Source organism: Trachypithecus francoisi, unplaced genomic scaffold (genome assembly GCF_009764315.1).
Source record: "Trachypithecus francoisi isolate TF-2019V2 unplaced genomic scaffold, Tfra_2.0 Lachesis_group0, whole genome shotgun sequence".
NCBI lineage: Eukaryota > Metazoa > Chordata > Mammalia > Primates > Cercopithecidae > Trachypithecus > Trachypithecus francoisi.
In genome coordinates this window covers 58,529,055-58,544,645 of record NW_022681453.1, presented here as the reverse complement: position 1 = coordinate 58,544,645, position 15,591 = coordinate 58,529,055, and the positions used below count along the sequence as shown (strand labels likewise).

General features: G+C 51.7%; 1 protein-coding gene and 1 non-coding gene across 9 annotated transcripts in view; both read left to right on the top strand.

Moving 5' to 3' along the window:
- GRIP2 (glutamate receptor interacting protein 2) overlaps nt 1-15,591 on the top strand; it is a 66,549-nt gene that overhangs the window by 11,106 nt on the left and 39,852 nt on the right. For 3 of the 8 annotated variants that reach the window (XR_004437038.1, XM_033210798.1, XM_033210795.1), the window contains exons 1-2: nt 4,531-4,667; nt 5,002-5,103. The exons of 1 other annotated variant lie outside the window; for it this stretch is intronic. Coding sequence is in view for 4 of the 7 variants with exons in the window: in XM_033210798.1 (XP_033066689.1) it covers nt 4,628-4,667; nt 5,002-5,103 (142 nt within the window). In the remaining 3 variants the exon portion in view is untranslated. Of the gene's footprint in view, nt 1-4,524; nt 4,668-5,001; nt 5,104-15,591 lie in introns of those variants that run through there. 4 more of the 8 variants (XR_004437039.1, XR_004437040.1, XM_033210799.1 and 1 more) reach the window with 3 other exon arrangements.
- Nucleotides 13,665-13,771, top strand: LOC117084584. Its single transcript, XR_004437516.1, has one exon. It is a non-coding gene; the product is annotated as a U6 spliceosomal RNA (small nuclear RNA).

Below are 15,591 nucleotides of genomic sequence, written 5' to 3'. Positions count from 1 at the left end.
CAGGCTCTGTGGGTCTGAGGCCCACAGCTTCAGGCAGCCCACTGGGTGGCACTACCCCTGAAGCTCCTTCCAGCCTTCCCTGAAGTCAGGTGAGGGGCCATGAGGGCTGGGGAGATGTGGGATACCTTAGACAGCGTGGGGACAAGACCAAACAGCACTCCCTAAGAGGGGGTCACCTAGTGCCCCTCTCCTGTGGCTCGTGAAATCCCAGACTGAGCCTCAGTTTCCCCATCTATAAAATGGGTACAATAACATCTACCTGGCTGAAATGTTTAACAACAAGAAGCAGGTTCTGAGAGGACCAGGCAGGGAGGGAGCAATTGTCCTGGCCTGGCCCCTGGGGCGGAGGGAGGAGGGTCGGAGGAAGAAGCAACTGACAGCCCATAGCAATAAAGATTTATCTCTCTTGTCCTTGAATTGTCATCGCTGCCTCCCAGACTTCATTTCCGGCTGTCACTCAGGGCCCCTGGTGGGCTCAGGACAAGGCTCACCTGTGTTATGACGGACTCAGCCCTGGAGTCTGAGATGAAGGACAGAGGCCTGGGTCCAGGCCCTCGCTGTGCTGGTGGGGCACCCCTGACAAGGCCCTCTCTGGGTCTCAGTTTTCCCATCTGTGCAGCATGGGCTTGGTTCTCAACCACAGTGGCCGCTAGCCTCTGGGTGGGAGGGGCTAGGGATGCTAGGAACCCGCAAGGTGAGAGGCAGCCCCACGCAGCAGAATGCCCCAACTCTAGTGCCAGTGGTGCCCCACTGAGAGACAACGTGAGGGCCCTGCAGGCCTGGGCCTCCGCTGGGAAGAGCATATGGTGACCGTGAGTTTGCAAAACTCTGCCAAGCTCTCTGACCCTCATTCCTCACAAGGGGCAAAGTGAATCTCAGACAGATGTGACTTGCCCAGGGTCACACAGCTTGTGGGTGGTGGAGCTGGGATTCGAACCTGGGCATGTCTGACTTGTGTGCTTAGCTCCCTTGAAATTCTGTTTCTGGCCTGTTTGGCAGCGTTAGTTTGAGACTCTTGGCAGGCAAGTGAGTAGATGAACGCTTCCTGTTTCATTAATACGTGGTCTTCCCAACCCTAGCGGGTGGGTGTTTTTATTATTCTCATTCTACAGCCAAGAAAGCTGAGGTCCAGAGAGGTCTGGACAAGTGCCCCGATCACACAGGAATCCATCTTCCAATTGTCTCACAAACCTGGGGACATGGACATGTCAGGCCCCTCCTGACCAAAGAGGGGCTACCTGCCAGCTCAGTGGCCCTGCCATCTCCCCTGGGCTGCTCAGTCCCCCTTACGTGTCACCCACAGCATTTGAAACATGAAGCAGTCAGATGCTGTCCTCAGGAGCCCCTGGTGGCCTGGGTGCTTGGCAGGCCTGGCTTCCAGCCACCTTGCATGCCCAGGCAATCTGTTCCCCTTTTCCTCTGCTTCCCTGAAGTTGGCAGCACTGGACAAGAAGGATTGTCTTTGGAGGGTGATCAAGCAGCAGCTTTGCCTCCTCTCATGTCCTAGAAGGAGCCCTTGCTGCTCATTCCTAGGCCGCCTCCCAGACGGAAATCCTTCTCTCACCTACTCTCAGCCTGCACTCCATGTATGAGATTCTTGCAAAGCTGTCTCGCCCCGCTCACTACAGCCATCCTTAGCTCTCCATTTCCTGCAGGATGAAAGACAAACTCCTTAATACCGCGCTTCTCAAACTTCATATGCATCACCTGAGGACCCTCTTAATATGCAGCTTTTGATTTGGCAGGCCTGGGTGGGGCCTGAGTACCTGTGTATCTGACAAGCTCCGGGTGATGCAGATGCTGCTGGTCCTCAGACTGCACTTGGAGGAGCGAGACCACCCCTGGCCTGGCTGTATCTCTGTTTCCTTCTTTGTCTCCTCACCTAGTCATTTGGGATTTCGGCCATGGATTCACACACATGCAATGGCTTTTTCCTTCGTCGACAAACTCCTTCCCATCCTTCAAAGTCAGTTCAAAAAAACCCTTCTCAGTGGACTCTCAGACAGAGCTAATTCCTCTTCCTCTGCACTCCCAGATGCTTTTACAAATCCCTGAAATCCTGAGACCCATAGCAGTGCCATTAAGAATAGCAGTGCGGGGGCCAGGCCTCCTGAGTGTGAAACTTGGCTCCATCCTTACCAGCTGGGTGACCTTGGGCAAGTTGCTTAACCTCTCTGTGCCAAGTTATTTATTTAAATTCTGTCTTGTTTCAAAATGGACCAATAATTGCTTCTGAACATGCACTTGGATAAAATCACATGAAAACGTGCTCAGTAGGTCGTCGAGGACAGAGGGCAAAGGGGAGATGCTGTTTCCCATCTGCCTCCTTGTCTTGGTCCTACAGTGCATAGCATGGCAGGCACTCAGAGAAACGCCACACAGAAGCTCTCCCCTAATCCACGGCATGACCTTTCCAGGAGCTTGGGGGTCCACAAAAGTAAACTCCAAAGGAGCAGTGAGAGAGACAGAAACTTGGCAAGGCTTCCAATTGCCAATCTTAATCACTCATTTAAATGCATCTGTATGGGGAGCAAATTTTTTTTTTTTTTAAGAAGGAGCAAGTACAGGAGTTTGAGACCAGCCTGGGCAACATGGCGAAAACCTCATCACTACAAAAAATGTAAAAGCCAGGCATGATGGCATCTGCCTGTAGTCCCAGCTACCAGGGAGGCTGAAGTGGGATGATCATCTGAGCCCAGCCAGTGTGTTGCAGTAAGTGGAAATTGTACCACTGCACTCCAGCCCAGGTGACAGAGTGAGATGCTGTCTCGAAAAATGAAAAGAGAGAGAGAGAGAGAGACAAAGAGAGAGAGAGAGAAAGAGGGAGAAAGAGGGAGAAAGAAGGGGCAGATCTAACTCCAATGGCCTGGGTGCCACGTGCCTGTCCTCCCTGACTGAAGAGGCTATAGATGGAGGGAATGGAGGCCAGTGGGGTGAGGGTCTGTTAGAGCAGTTCACATGCATCCCTTCCTGCCTGGTTGAAGCTAAGACTGCTCCAAAGTGGCCTCTGTGCCCTGGTGAAGGTCAGGGTCTTCATGGCGAGCCTCTCTCTGACCACTGCCAGGGTACCGGTGGTCACATTGAGTGTGTGTACCCCCTTCTCTGCATGATTTGAGTCATTCAGCAAATGTCCACTAAATTCAGGTCTTCCCTCTGCAACCTGACCCTCACTACCCGCACTGTGGCGGAGACCTTGGCATCACTGCCGGTCAAGGGAAACTTGCCTGGCGCCTGGACCCTTCCCCTAGAAACAGATCTCAAGTTGCCCAAAGAAGAAGGCATCATGGGAAGTGGGCGACAGGGTAGGGTCTTGAGTTTGCAGATACAAAGGCACAAGTAGCCCCGCCCCGGATTTAGAACCTGGATTCTTCTAAAGGTGCCACTAGTGTTGGACTGGCAGGAGCCAGTGTGGGGTGGCCCAGGAATTGTGGCTAAATTCCATGCTGGATCACTGTTCTGGAGGGAGCCCACAAGAAGCCTCGGGCCCCTCACTACCGGGCAGCCCTCTCCCACTAGCTGCAGGACACATGGAAGAAATATGAGGCTCGTGTGTTCCCATGTGGCCAGGAACTCCATGGGAGCCAGGCCTTGTCTGTCTGGTTCTGCCTTGCCAAATGCACTGTGCAGTTGTACAGGTTGTTGACACCCACCATTCAGTGCCCTGTGTCACCATCACCCCACCCTTCTTGGTGCCTGACCCTCAGTTGGTGCCAGCATACACTGGTGGGATGGAGAGCAGGGGAAATTGGGTGCAGCCTGCCACCCCTTCTCACAGACAGGTAGAGGAGGAGCCTCAGGTGTCCATTAGGATCAGCCTGGTCAGTCCTGAACCAACGTGGAGGAATCCCAGGAGTGTGCAAGGCTCCCAGCTGAGTCTGGGAGGGGGCAGAGCCTGCCAGGTGTGGCTAGAGCCTGTGACCAGCTGGCCCTGCCTATCAAGCCCAGAGGCGGGCGGATCCTCCACCCAACTCACTTGGTCTTCACAAAAAGCTGGGTGGCCACTCCATGTGGCAGGCTACTGGGTTCATCTTACCTAAGAGAAAACTGAGACCTAGGAGAGGTAGTTGGAACATTGGTGGGAGGGCCCTGGAGGGTCTCTGAGCTCAAGGGTTTCTAAGCTGAGAACTGCAGAGACGCCCTGACATTGTTCATGCAAAGAGTCTGTGCTTCATCTAGCTTATGTCCGGGGGTTCTGTGCAAATTCCCTTGGAATCTGCTACGTAGAAAAAAAGAAAAAAAAGTTTGAAAAGCACTGTTCCCTGTCTCCAGATGAAAAAACTGATGCCTGGGGGGCAGTCGTTTGCCAAAGTCCCAGGGCAAGTTAGGAGCAGGCTCTCTCTCTGCCTGAGAGCCCTGGAGGAAGCCCCAGGCATGCCACCTTCAAAGACGCCCTGTCCAGACCCAGGCTGCAGGGGTGGGGCATGTTGGACCCTGTCCTGGAGCCAGCCTTGACAACAGCCATGTCCCCTTTAAGCAGAGAGCCGCCCGCTGCAGTGGGTGGACTCAGTGCCCAGCCAGTGGGAGCTGTGAGCTTCCCTCCCACAGCCCCTCCCTGGGGAGGGAAGGGAGGGCCGAGCAGCGTGGCTCCCGAGGGAGTTGGTGGGCAGCAGGGGAGACAATAGCGAACATGCTGTGTGGGCTCAGCCGGGAGACCCCTGGAGAGGCGGGTATGTAATGGGGGGTCTGTGGGCAGAGTGATGGGGCTGAACACATAGGTCCCTCTGGAGCTGCTGCCCAGAGAGAGGGGACTGGATGGCTGAGACCCGGGACTGCCACTCCCTGGAAACCCAGGGCTTGGGGAGGGTGGGGCAGGACACTTGCTAGGGCTGTCTGTCTGACCCTGGCCACTGTCCTGCAGCAGGATAGCTCAGCCTCCCCCAGGGCTGTCCGGCACAGGCAGGCAGAACAGGCGGGTCTCGTGGTTCCGAGGGCAGCGCTCAGCCCTGTAGGAGGAAGGCTGGTCCCATCCGGGTGTGAGCAAAGCCTTTTGCCCAGTCTCAGGATCTGCACAGCTTCCTGGTGGGAGTGAGTGTCCGACCCAGAGGGGTGAGAGCCCAAGGCCCACAGGCAAGGTGTTGGTGAGGAGTTCCTGTGCCAGCACAGGTGGGCAGGAGGCTGGACCTCAGCAGAAGAAGAAACTCTGGCTTGGGGGTCTGGCTGGTGAGACCCTGGGACTCTGGGAATGTGTGGGATGGGGGATTACAGCTGCCACATTCCTGGGTGTGCTGAGGCTGGGACCCAGAGAGGGGCAGGCATGATTTTTCCATCTGTCTCTCCAGCCTCAGCCTGGGCTCACCTTATTCCCCCAAAGAGGAAGCTTGCGGCCCGGACCAGAACGTACTGCATTCACTGCCCTGGGGTTGCCTCACTGGTTTCTTCCCACGTTCTTAACATATCTTTGCACAACAGCTCCAAGGGTAGGGACTGTGGTCCCAGTGGACAGAGGAGGAAACCAAGGCTCAGGGAGGGCAGTGGCCGAGCTGGGATTGACACCCAGATGACTTACAGCAGAGCCCCCAACCCTGCTTCTGAGGGCCCAGTGGACTTGGATTCCCACCTCCCTTCCCATGGCAAGGAGCAGAGCCAGGTCACCTGTGGACCTAGCCTTAGCGACCCAGAAAAAACAACACTAATAATCATAATAGCTGGCTGTTGTCGAGAGCTTCCTCTGGGCCAGGCTCTGTTCTAAGCTCTCTGTACATTTTCTCATTTAATCCTCATAACCACACTGCCACTTGGGTACTGTTATTCTCCCCATTTTACCGTTGGGAAAACTGAGGCAGAGAGATGCTAAGTGACTTGCTCAAGGTTATATAGCCAGAAGTGACAAAGCTGGGATTTGACCCGATGGGCCCACCCCTCCTTGACAACTGCACTGTAAACAGAGGCTCTGCCTTCTTGGCCTGGGCACATCTGTTCTTTCAACCCAGGTGAGTGGGGTCACCTTGGTCTGCTGTGGTCAGGGCCACAAAGGCAGCAGTGCCCTGGAGACCTTACCTGGGGCACTGCCAGGGAGGTGTCTCCCCCTCCTCATGAGCCTATGACCTCCACCTTGGCCCAGGCTCAGCATCAACTACCTGGGCCTTTGCCTAGTCTCCTCCCTGGCCTCCTGGCCTCCACCCCTTTGCTGCCATGGGAGGAAGCTTGCCAAAACTCAAATCTGCTCAGCTCCTGAGCCTGGCATTCAAGGCCCTTCGTGATCGCTCTGACATTTTCTCTCTCTGATGACTTACTTGACCTTTACCCTCACCACTGTGGCCCCCATCCTAGGTCTCCTCCCCAGATCACAGAACCTCATGATCACACTTGCTTCAGTTTGCATCAGCACCAAGGTTCTTCTTTCAAAAAGTGTAAAGATGGAGCTTCAGGCACAGTGGGATCCAGATGCTGAATTAATATCATTAAGACTCTGGGTCTCTTCGTAGCTTGCTCTGCTTCACTTTAGTGAGCTTCATTTCCAGGCAGACTGTTTCCTTTCCTTGAGGGTTCCTGGCACCTTCAAACTTAAGGTCAACCAGCTCAGCCATCCCTAAGGAAAGAGAGCCTATTTCCAGTAGTTCCAGCAAATGCCCCAGAAACAACTCTCATTGGTCCAACTTGTATCACATGCCCACCTCTGACGGATCACTGAGCCTCTGATTGGCCAGGCCTGGTCATGTGGCCTCCCCTGGAGCTGATGAAGGCAGCCAACAGGTGGCCACTCCATACACCTCCACATTTGGCAGAGAAGACTGCAGCCCTGAGAAGTCAGCCCACTGGCAGTGTGCCTCAGTGAGCACCAGGATTGGAGCTGGGCTCTGTGGACCAGGCAGCCCTGTGCCCTTTCTCTGCTCCTGATGGACTCTGGGTGGGTCCCTTCTCAGGCCCCACACCCTGGGCATCTCCAGTCTCACTCCAGGGAGTCTTGTTTTCCTTTCGCTAACCCCAGAGCTCTGGCAGGAAGGGATCGTGACCTAACTCAGTTGGCTAGGGCTGGGGCACACAGTAGGCCTGAACACAGATTTTGGCAGGAAGTCCCTCTCCATGTTCATGCTCCTGCCTCAAGGACAGGAGGCCTGCTCTGACTCCGCAGCCACAAAGACATGTTTGTTCCAGGCCTGCTAGGTCTGAGCAGGCACTTGCTGCCATGCTGGGGGCAGGGAAGTCTCAGTGGGTGTGGGTGTGCATGTGTGAAGGTCCCCCTGCTGTGCCCTGGGCTGCCCAGTCCTCTGAGGGGTCCTCACCAGGCCTACCCCTTGGCTCTGAGACTCCTCGGGCAGGCCTGGCCTCCTACTCCACAGCAGGGGTGGTGGCCATGGGGCAATCCTTCGCCTGAGTTTGCATCCTGACTCTGTCTCTTCCTAGTCTCTGACCTTGAGAAACTCATTCCACCTCTTTGATTCTCATTCTCTTAATCTGTAAATGGGAATTGCATTTAAAAAATATTTGCTGAGCACGTACTACATGCCAGACAATACTGTCTGTGCTGCATGCAGCAGTGAGCAGACAGACAGAAGCCCGGCCCCCTGGAGCTGACATCCAAGTAAAAATAGTCATAGTTAGATGGTGTTGATTGCCCAGAGGAACATGAAGCAGGGAGGGAGTGGAGAGGAGTTGGAGGTACAGGGTGCATGTGTAAGTTCAAACAGCAGGATGGGGAAGGCCTCCCTGAGGAGGTGACATTTCTACAAGTTCCTGAAGGAGCTAAGAGGGGAGTTTTGTGGATGTCTAGGGAAGAGTTTTGTGGGCAGAGGGAACAGCCGGTGCAAAGGCCCTAGGGGGGTGTGAGTCTGGTGGGCCTCGGGTGGAAAGGACAGATGTGCCCAGGCCAGGAAGGCTTCACCTCCATTTATAGTGCAGTTGCCAAGGTGGGGTGACTCCATAGGGTCAAATCTCAGCTTTGTCACTTCTGGCTGTGTAACCAGGAATAAGTCACTTGGCATCTCCGTGCCTCAGTTTTCCCAGCTGTAAAATGGGGAGAATAACAGTGCCCAAATGGCAGTGTGGTTATGAGGATTAAGTGAGAAAATGCACAGTGTGCTGGAGTGGAGCCGGCCAGGGCGAGCATCAGGAGGTGAAGTCCCCTGTGTGGAGGAGGATTGTGGGGGTGGTGGCCTCTCCAGGTGATGCCATGGGTCCTGCTAGCCCTGATGCACCCAGCCTGTGAGTGCCTGAACCCTAACTCGGGGCTCTTGGGGTACCGGAGCTGTTGCCTTCCCAGTGCCCTGAGGCTTCTCATTTGAGGTCTGTTGCCCTCCTGTTTGGAGGGAAAGAGCAGAGCTGAGGGTTCAGGACATGGTCTGTTGTGAGGTCAGGGAGCCCTGGGTTCCAGGTGCCTCTGTAGCTCACCAACTCAGTGGCTTCTCTGGGCCTCAGGCTCCCTATCTGTAACCTGGGGACAATCGGTGAGCCTCCCTCCTGTGGTTCTTAGGACAATTAACTGACTTAGCATCCATAAAGTGCTTAGAGCAGGCCTGGCCCAGGGAAGGGCCCAACACTGGGTGCTACTTATTAAAGTTCTGGTTTTTTTCCTTGCAATCCTTGGCAACAAATGAATGAGGCTTCAAATTTTTAAATCTATGGATGCATTTCTTTTTGTCTCCCTTAAAAACGTGCTTCTGCCGAGCTTATCTGATCTTTCTATGCTGCTCTCCCCATGGAAGCTGGGCTTCCTGGGAGGCTTGTCAGCCGTGGGGATTGGAACTGTCATTCAGAGGCCAGCCTGTAACTGGCTTTGAGGCATCTCCATCGAGCTCTTGGCCTGTTCCAGCCCTCAGTGGCAGGGAGGAATGTCCAAAGGAGCTGGGGCTCTGCCTGGACCTGAACAGCCTTAGGGCTGCAGGCATCACAGCACCTTCCAGGCCTGGAAGGGGATGTAGGCAGGATGGGGGAGTAGGCAGGAAGGCGCCCAGAGGGTAGGGCCAGACCCCTTAGGGAGCCAGAAGGGAAGCCAGATCCTGGCTCTGCCACTTAGAAGCTCTGTGCCCCTGAGCAGTTCCCTTGACCTCTCTGTGCCTCAGTAGGCCTGGCTTCAAACCCTGGCCCTGCCCTTTATCATGGGATATCACTTAACCTCTCTGTGCCTCAGTTTCCTCATCTATAAAATGAGAATCATGATTATACCACCTCAAAGGTGGTGAGGATTAAATGAGATCATGCTTAGGAAGCACAGAAACTGGCACTTAATCACTAGGAGCTGTCATCGTGATTGATCTAGGAAAACCTTTCAACAAGGTGAGGGAAGCAGGCAGGACGGGAACTGCCATGTTTTATGGTTTCTGTGCACAGTTCCTCCCAGCAACCCATGGGTGGGCACCAGTACCCCCGTTTTGCAGAGGAGAAGTCTGAGGCTCTGAGAGAAGTGACTTGTCCCAGATCCGTTGGCCAGTTGGCAGCCGATTTAGAATCAGAGTCCAAGTTGGACTGACTCCAAAGCCCATGCCTCCCTTCCCACCATATCAACAATCCCTTCCACAGTGGGGCGAGGCTGGACCGTCACTTGGTGGAGTGCTTAGCGCCCATGTCCTCTTTGGCACCCAGGGTCCCTGTGCGCTGGCGTGGTCCTGGCTGACAGCCCACTGTCCCTGCAGATCATGCCCTGTTTGCCCCAAGTGGAGCCTCTGGGCCTCTGTTTTCTCAGTGGTCCCTTTTCAGGTGCTGTGTCCTCCCTCCAGGAGGCTCACAGAACAGGGCAGCAGTCAAAGCCGGCTGACTTTATAGTCCCGCCCACTCCCCCGCGCTTCTTTCCAGCCACCCCACTTAGGCAGGACCCTGGCGAAGGCAGCCTGGCAAGGAGTTGACTTCCTTTTTCCTTTGTCAAAGCTCAATAGTCCCCTGCGGCCCCAGAGAGAGGGAGATAATGAAGGCAAATTAGCCATGATTTCAAGGGAAATAAAATAAAAAAGAAGCCCACCCGCCCACCCACCCTGGCTGCAGCATGGGCCTGAGTACCAGGTGTACAGGTCTGAGCTCCAAGCACGTTTCTCCCTCTGTTCCTCCTCCCCTGACTTGCACACCCCACATTTGCTGGAACTGGCTGGCACCACTGCGGAAATGAATTTTCCTCCGAAGCGAGTTCCTACAGGACGATTGACTGAAGGCAAAAAGCTCATAATTGCCCATTGCTGGAAGGAGGAGACTGGGAAAAAAAAAACATGGATAAAAATATCTCTGTTTTTTATGCACGTTTCCAGCTGAAAATTGGTGGGAAAGATGTTTTTGAAAAGCCTTCATCTCTAAGCATATAATTACCAGGTCCTGGAACAAAAAAGAGAGAGTGGGAGAGAGCAAGCATGTTCTCTGAGGAGGGGGTCTAGGGTCTGAACCCCCAAGGGGTTTTCTATAAATAAAGAAATCAACTTCTCAAGCTCTGGCCAGCTGGAGTCAGCCATGGGAGAGACACCCCCATTTTACAGAGGGGGAAATGGAGGCTCGAGTCATGCAGCCAATTGGTAATTCTAACCCTATGTTGATTCTTGGTTTGGATGCTGCCTCAGTTCCCCACCATCTGAAGATGTTCGTGAAAGGGAAGCCCTGTGTCCCCTCTGAACAGGCATCAGCAATCACTGCAGCATTCCTTCTGGGCACCTTTCTGACTATGCCAGGGGATCTTGGCTGCTCAGAAGCCTCTTATCTAGCAACTCACCTATCAAGAATGACTTCTTGACTTCCACAAGAGGCCACCAAGGGCACACCCTGAGATGCACATGCATTCCCTAGGGAAGTCTCTCGAGGCCTCGCCTGCTGCCCACTGACTCTTTGCACACAGTAGTATGATTTGTTTTGCAGCACACAGTCAAGTCTCTGACAGCTGGGAAAAGAGATGGCTCACAGCCTGAACCCCAAACCAGCCAAAAATTGTAGCAGGAAGGGAGTTGCAGCCACTCAGTGTCGAGACCAGCAGACTCTTGCACCTCTGCTGTCCCTAAGGTATCATTGTAATCCAGTTTGGCACCTGGTAGTGCACTGGAGCAAAATCTGAATACTGGGCTGAGGAAAGGGGAAGAGAGGCAGTGTCAGAGACAAACTTGGAGGGCACCACAGAGACCCAGGGCATGAGTCCTCTCCTTCGCCAACCAACATTGGGCACCCTGTGCTTCAGCATCCAGCTTTTGGGGGTGCCATTGTTCTTCCATCTGAATTTCTGACTTGTTTTTACAATTAGAGCTCACAGCTCCACATCCACTCTGGGATTCCACTGCTCTGAATTTGGTGAACTTGGACTTTGGCTTCCTTATCCTTTCCTTAAGAGATAATCCTTCTCTCTCCCCCACTTTCCTCTTAGGATTCATAAACCTGGAGCTAGCAAGCTTATCTCTGGTCTTCTCAAGACAGCTGGAGAGAGAGAGGGATTTTCCAGGGACAGAATCTCATCTGCACAGGATAAGACATATTTTAATTCCAGAATTGCCCTCATGAAATACCAGAGACATTCACTGTCACACAGTTGATAGAACCCAGTCTTTTTGATTTTATTAGCTCAGAAACATCTTGTTGAATCTAAATGAAGTGCGTATTAGGAAACCGTAATGGGAGGCATTATACTTAATGGGGTGTTGCCTGAATTCGTGGCGGCTGATGTGAACTATAGGTGGAAGGGGGATGAGCGGAGCTGCTGAGGACCCAACCCCAGGGGACCTTGAAATGATTCCTGGCTTAACTGCTATTTGATTTGTTATTAGCTGCTGGCAAGCAAAGAGAGCCCAGCCCTGGTCTGGCGGAGCACGGTAGTTGGCGACTGGGACCTTTCTCAGTGGTTACAGCTGCAGCTAGGAACGCTCTCAGGCTTCCGTAGGCCCAAGTTGAGGAGCAACACTGACTCAGGCTGAGCCCCGCCCTCAACTCAGCAGGATCCGGCCCGGAACCAGGCTGAGCCCCGCCTTCAACTCAGCAGGATCCGGCCAGGAACCAGGTTGAGCCGCGCGTCTGACTCCGGCTGAGCCCCGCCCTTGACTCAGGCTGAGCCTCGCCCTTAACTCAGGCTGAGCCCAGCCCTTAAATCCGGCTGAGCCCCGCCCTTAACTCAGGCTCAGCCCCGCCCTTAATTCAGGCTGAGCCTGCCCCAGACCCAGGTCGAACCCCTACCCTAACTCAGGTTGAGCCCCGCCCCGACCCAAGTTGAGTCCCCTCCTGACTATAGAGCAATGGTTCTCAATTGGGGGCGATATGGTTCCCCTAGAGAACATTTGGCAATGTTTGGAGTCATTTTTGTTGGTCACAGATGCTCCTGGCATCTATCTGGTGGTTAGAGGCCAGGGATGCTGCTCAGCTTCCTGCAATGCAGAAGAGAAGCCCCCACCGCAAGGAATCATCTGGCAAAAACACACCCATAGTGCTGAGGCTGAGAAACCTCCCGTAGACTGAGCCCTGTTCCCGGTTCTGGCTGAGCCCCCACCCTGGCCCAGGCTGAGTCCTGAACTTGACTCAGGCCACTCATACCCTGACTGACCCAGCCAACCCTGGCTGAACCCTAATCAGACCCTCCCTTCATGAAAAAGACCTAGCTGCACCAGAGTAGGGGAAGTGGCTCTGCCACCTGCGGAGACTGAACCTTCTCCCGTCCTTTCTCCCGCTGCCGCTGAGGATGGGAGGGGGCGTGGGCCGCTGGGTCAGGTCTCACTTTCCATGGGTGTGAGGTGGAGGAGGAGAGCGAAGTTCCCACAGCTGGCGAATGGCAGAGCTAGGATCTCTACTCAGCCTGGCTGACCCCCGAGCCTCTTCTGCTAACACTAGGCTAAGCTGGAGCCGCAGAAGTTGGGGTGGCAGGAGAGCCCTTCTTCAAGGGCAGGCGGGGGCATATGCGGGCTCAGGCGAGGCCTGAGGAAGGAGCAGAAGGTGCCTGGGAGGGCTGAGCCCTGAGACAGCGCAGGGAGCCCACCAGCTTGATGGTGCGTCCCTTCTCTTTTTGGCACCTGCTCTTGCCCGTGTCAGCCCAGTACTGAGAAAGGAGACTTAGATGAGGAATGTGAAAAAAATGACCCGGTCGATGGGGCCTCGAGCACAGGGTAGAATACGCAAACAGGGCTGGGGTCTGGTTCCAGCTCTTGGTAGACGCTGCTTTGGCCAAAGACCTCCCTTTTCTGAGCCTGTTTCCTTATCTGTCAAATGGGTGTGATCGCAGCACCTACCTCCTCCTCCCAAGACCACGGTGAGAACTGAATGAGGTGGAATGAGATAATGTGGTGGTGTGCACAGGACATGGCTGCTGCAGGATCTGTGAGTTTCCTTCCCTTGTCTGTCAGCACATAGAGGAGAAACCAGAACGTCCCATCAGGCTGAATCCCGCCCTTAACTCAGACAGAGCCCCGCAAAATGAGGTATGTGCAAAACGAGGGTTGCTACAGGGAGGCTGGGGCCCAGCAGGTGACCAGACAACCTTCCAGCTTCCAACTCCTTTGAAATGCTCAGGTGCAGTCACGGGAAAGTAAGGAAAACCTTGGGCATCAGAAATGAAGTGAATGAGACTATCAAGCAGATAAGGATGGTCTGTGTAATCAGCCCATCAACTTTGTAAGGAAAGTCTGGCCAGTCCAATAGGGCAAATAAGAAAAATGAAAGGCATGAAGTTTATAAAGTAAGAAATCAAACTGTCATTTTCACAGATGATATGATTATGTATATAGAAAATCCAAAATAATGTATGGCTAAACTTAGAATTAATACATGAATTTAAAAGTTCAGAATATGTGCTCGCTTAGGCAGCACAGATACTAAAATTGGAATGATGCAGAGAAGATTAGCATGGCCTCTATGCAAGAATGACAAATAGATTTGTGAAGTGTTCCATATTTTTACAAAAAAATAGAATGAATAAGACCTAGTATTTGATAGCACACTAGGGTGATGATAGTCAATAATAATGTAATTGTACATTTAAAAATAACTAAAAGGGTTTAATTGGATTGTAACACAAAGGATAAATGCTTGAGATGATGAATACCCCATTTACTTTGACATGATTATTATGCAGTGCATACCTGTATCAAAATATCTCATCTACCCCATAAATATATACACCTACTACATACCCACGAGAATTAAAAATACATTTTTTAAGCTCAGAATATAAAATGAACTGTATATTTATACACCAGGAACAAATAATTAGAAAATGAAATTTGAGAAACAATCTACTTTCCATAGCTTTAACACACTTTAGATGCCTAGGAATACATTTAATGAAAGTGGTGTAAGACTTTTTCTCATACAAGTACACAGTGTTCTTAGGAGAAATTAAAGACAAAAATGAATGGAGGAATATACTGTGATCATTGACTGGAAGATTCAATATTGTCTCCCAAAGAAAAAGACATCAATTCTCCACAAATGGGCCTATAAATTCAGTGCATTTCCACTTAAAAAATGAGGAGAAATGGAAAACGAGCAGGATGAGTGCAGGTAATGCTGGGGCTTCTCTACTGGGGTAGCAGCAGGAATGGGGGGGATGTCTGTGCCTCTGGTCTGGTAGCTGAAGGCTTGGGTTTTAATGGCTCAGAGCTACAGGAAAAGATACCTTGTACTTTCCCAAGTTGGTACTGAGACCCCAGCATAAAGTCAGGACCATTGAAGAGGTCTACCCTCAGTAAAAGAGGGGACTTGGAAAATATTCACCCATCCATCAGGGAGCTAAAACAAAAGCTTATCTGTCTCAACTCAGCCTCCAGTGGTCTCCTTTGAGGATTTGTGATCTAAGGTGTGCCCCTTGTTTCTGGTGAACATTAGAATTTTTAATACCACCATGGTTCTGGAATCTTTGAGCCAAGATTGGTATTTAGAATATCATGGGGGTATTGTAAATTCTAATGAGTGTTGTAAATACCCATAATCATTGGTATCAGGGTAATGATACCTTGGCAAGCCCCCAGGGGAAGGAATGGAAAATTCTCTCTGGACTCTGGAGCCCTACAACCAGGCTGAATAGAATTCCCACAGTTGAAGCCCCACTAAAGATGAGCTCACAATCCAACAATTACCAACCACATGAGGGAACAGTCTACTGTAAGGGAGAGTCATCAGACACCCAGGCAGAAGAAACACCTCCCAAGAGTTTGAGATAATGGAAAAATAGAATAATAGATGAATGTTCAAAAGATTTAAAATTATTAGAAACATAAGGAGCAACAGAAAAAGAACCAAATATAAAAACAGAACAAATATATAAGAAAAATCACCAAAGCTTTCAAGAGCCATAAATGTACTGTTGGAATTAAAATTTGGAATGAGTATTAGACTAATAATTATGGTATTACTTTGTAAGGTGGGATATAGTACTTTTGTTATATAAGAAATAGGTTCCTATTTAGAAATGCGTATTGATATATTTAAAGGTGAAATTGCATTATGCCCAGGATTTGTTTTAAAATATTTCAGCATAGATAAAAATAAATGGACTAAATACGGCAAAGTGTTAATGATTGTTAAAACTACCCATTATGTAAATCCAATTCATTATACAAGTGTTTTTCAAACTTTAGTGTGACACAGTCACCCAGAAGGCTTTTCGAAGCACACGTTATTACATCTGACAGAGGATTTGTATCCAGAATACATGAAAACTCAGTAACAAGGAAACAAACAACCCAACTTAAAAATGGGCAAAAGCTTTGGCACTTC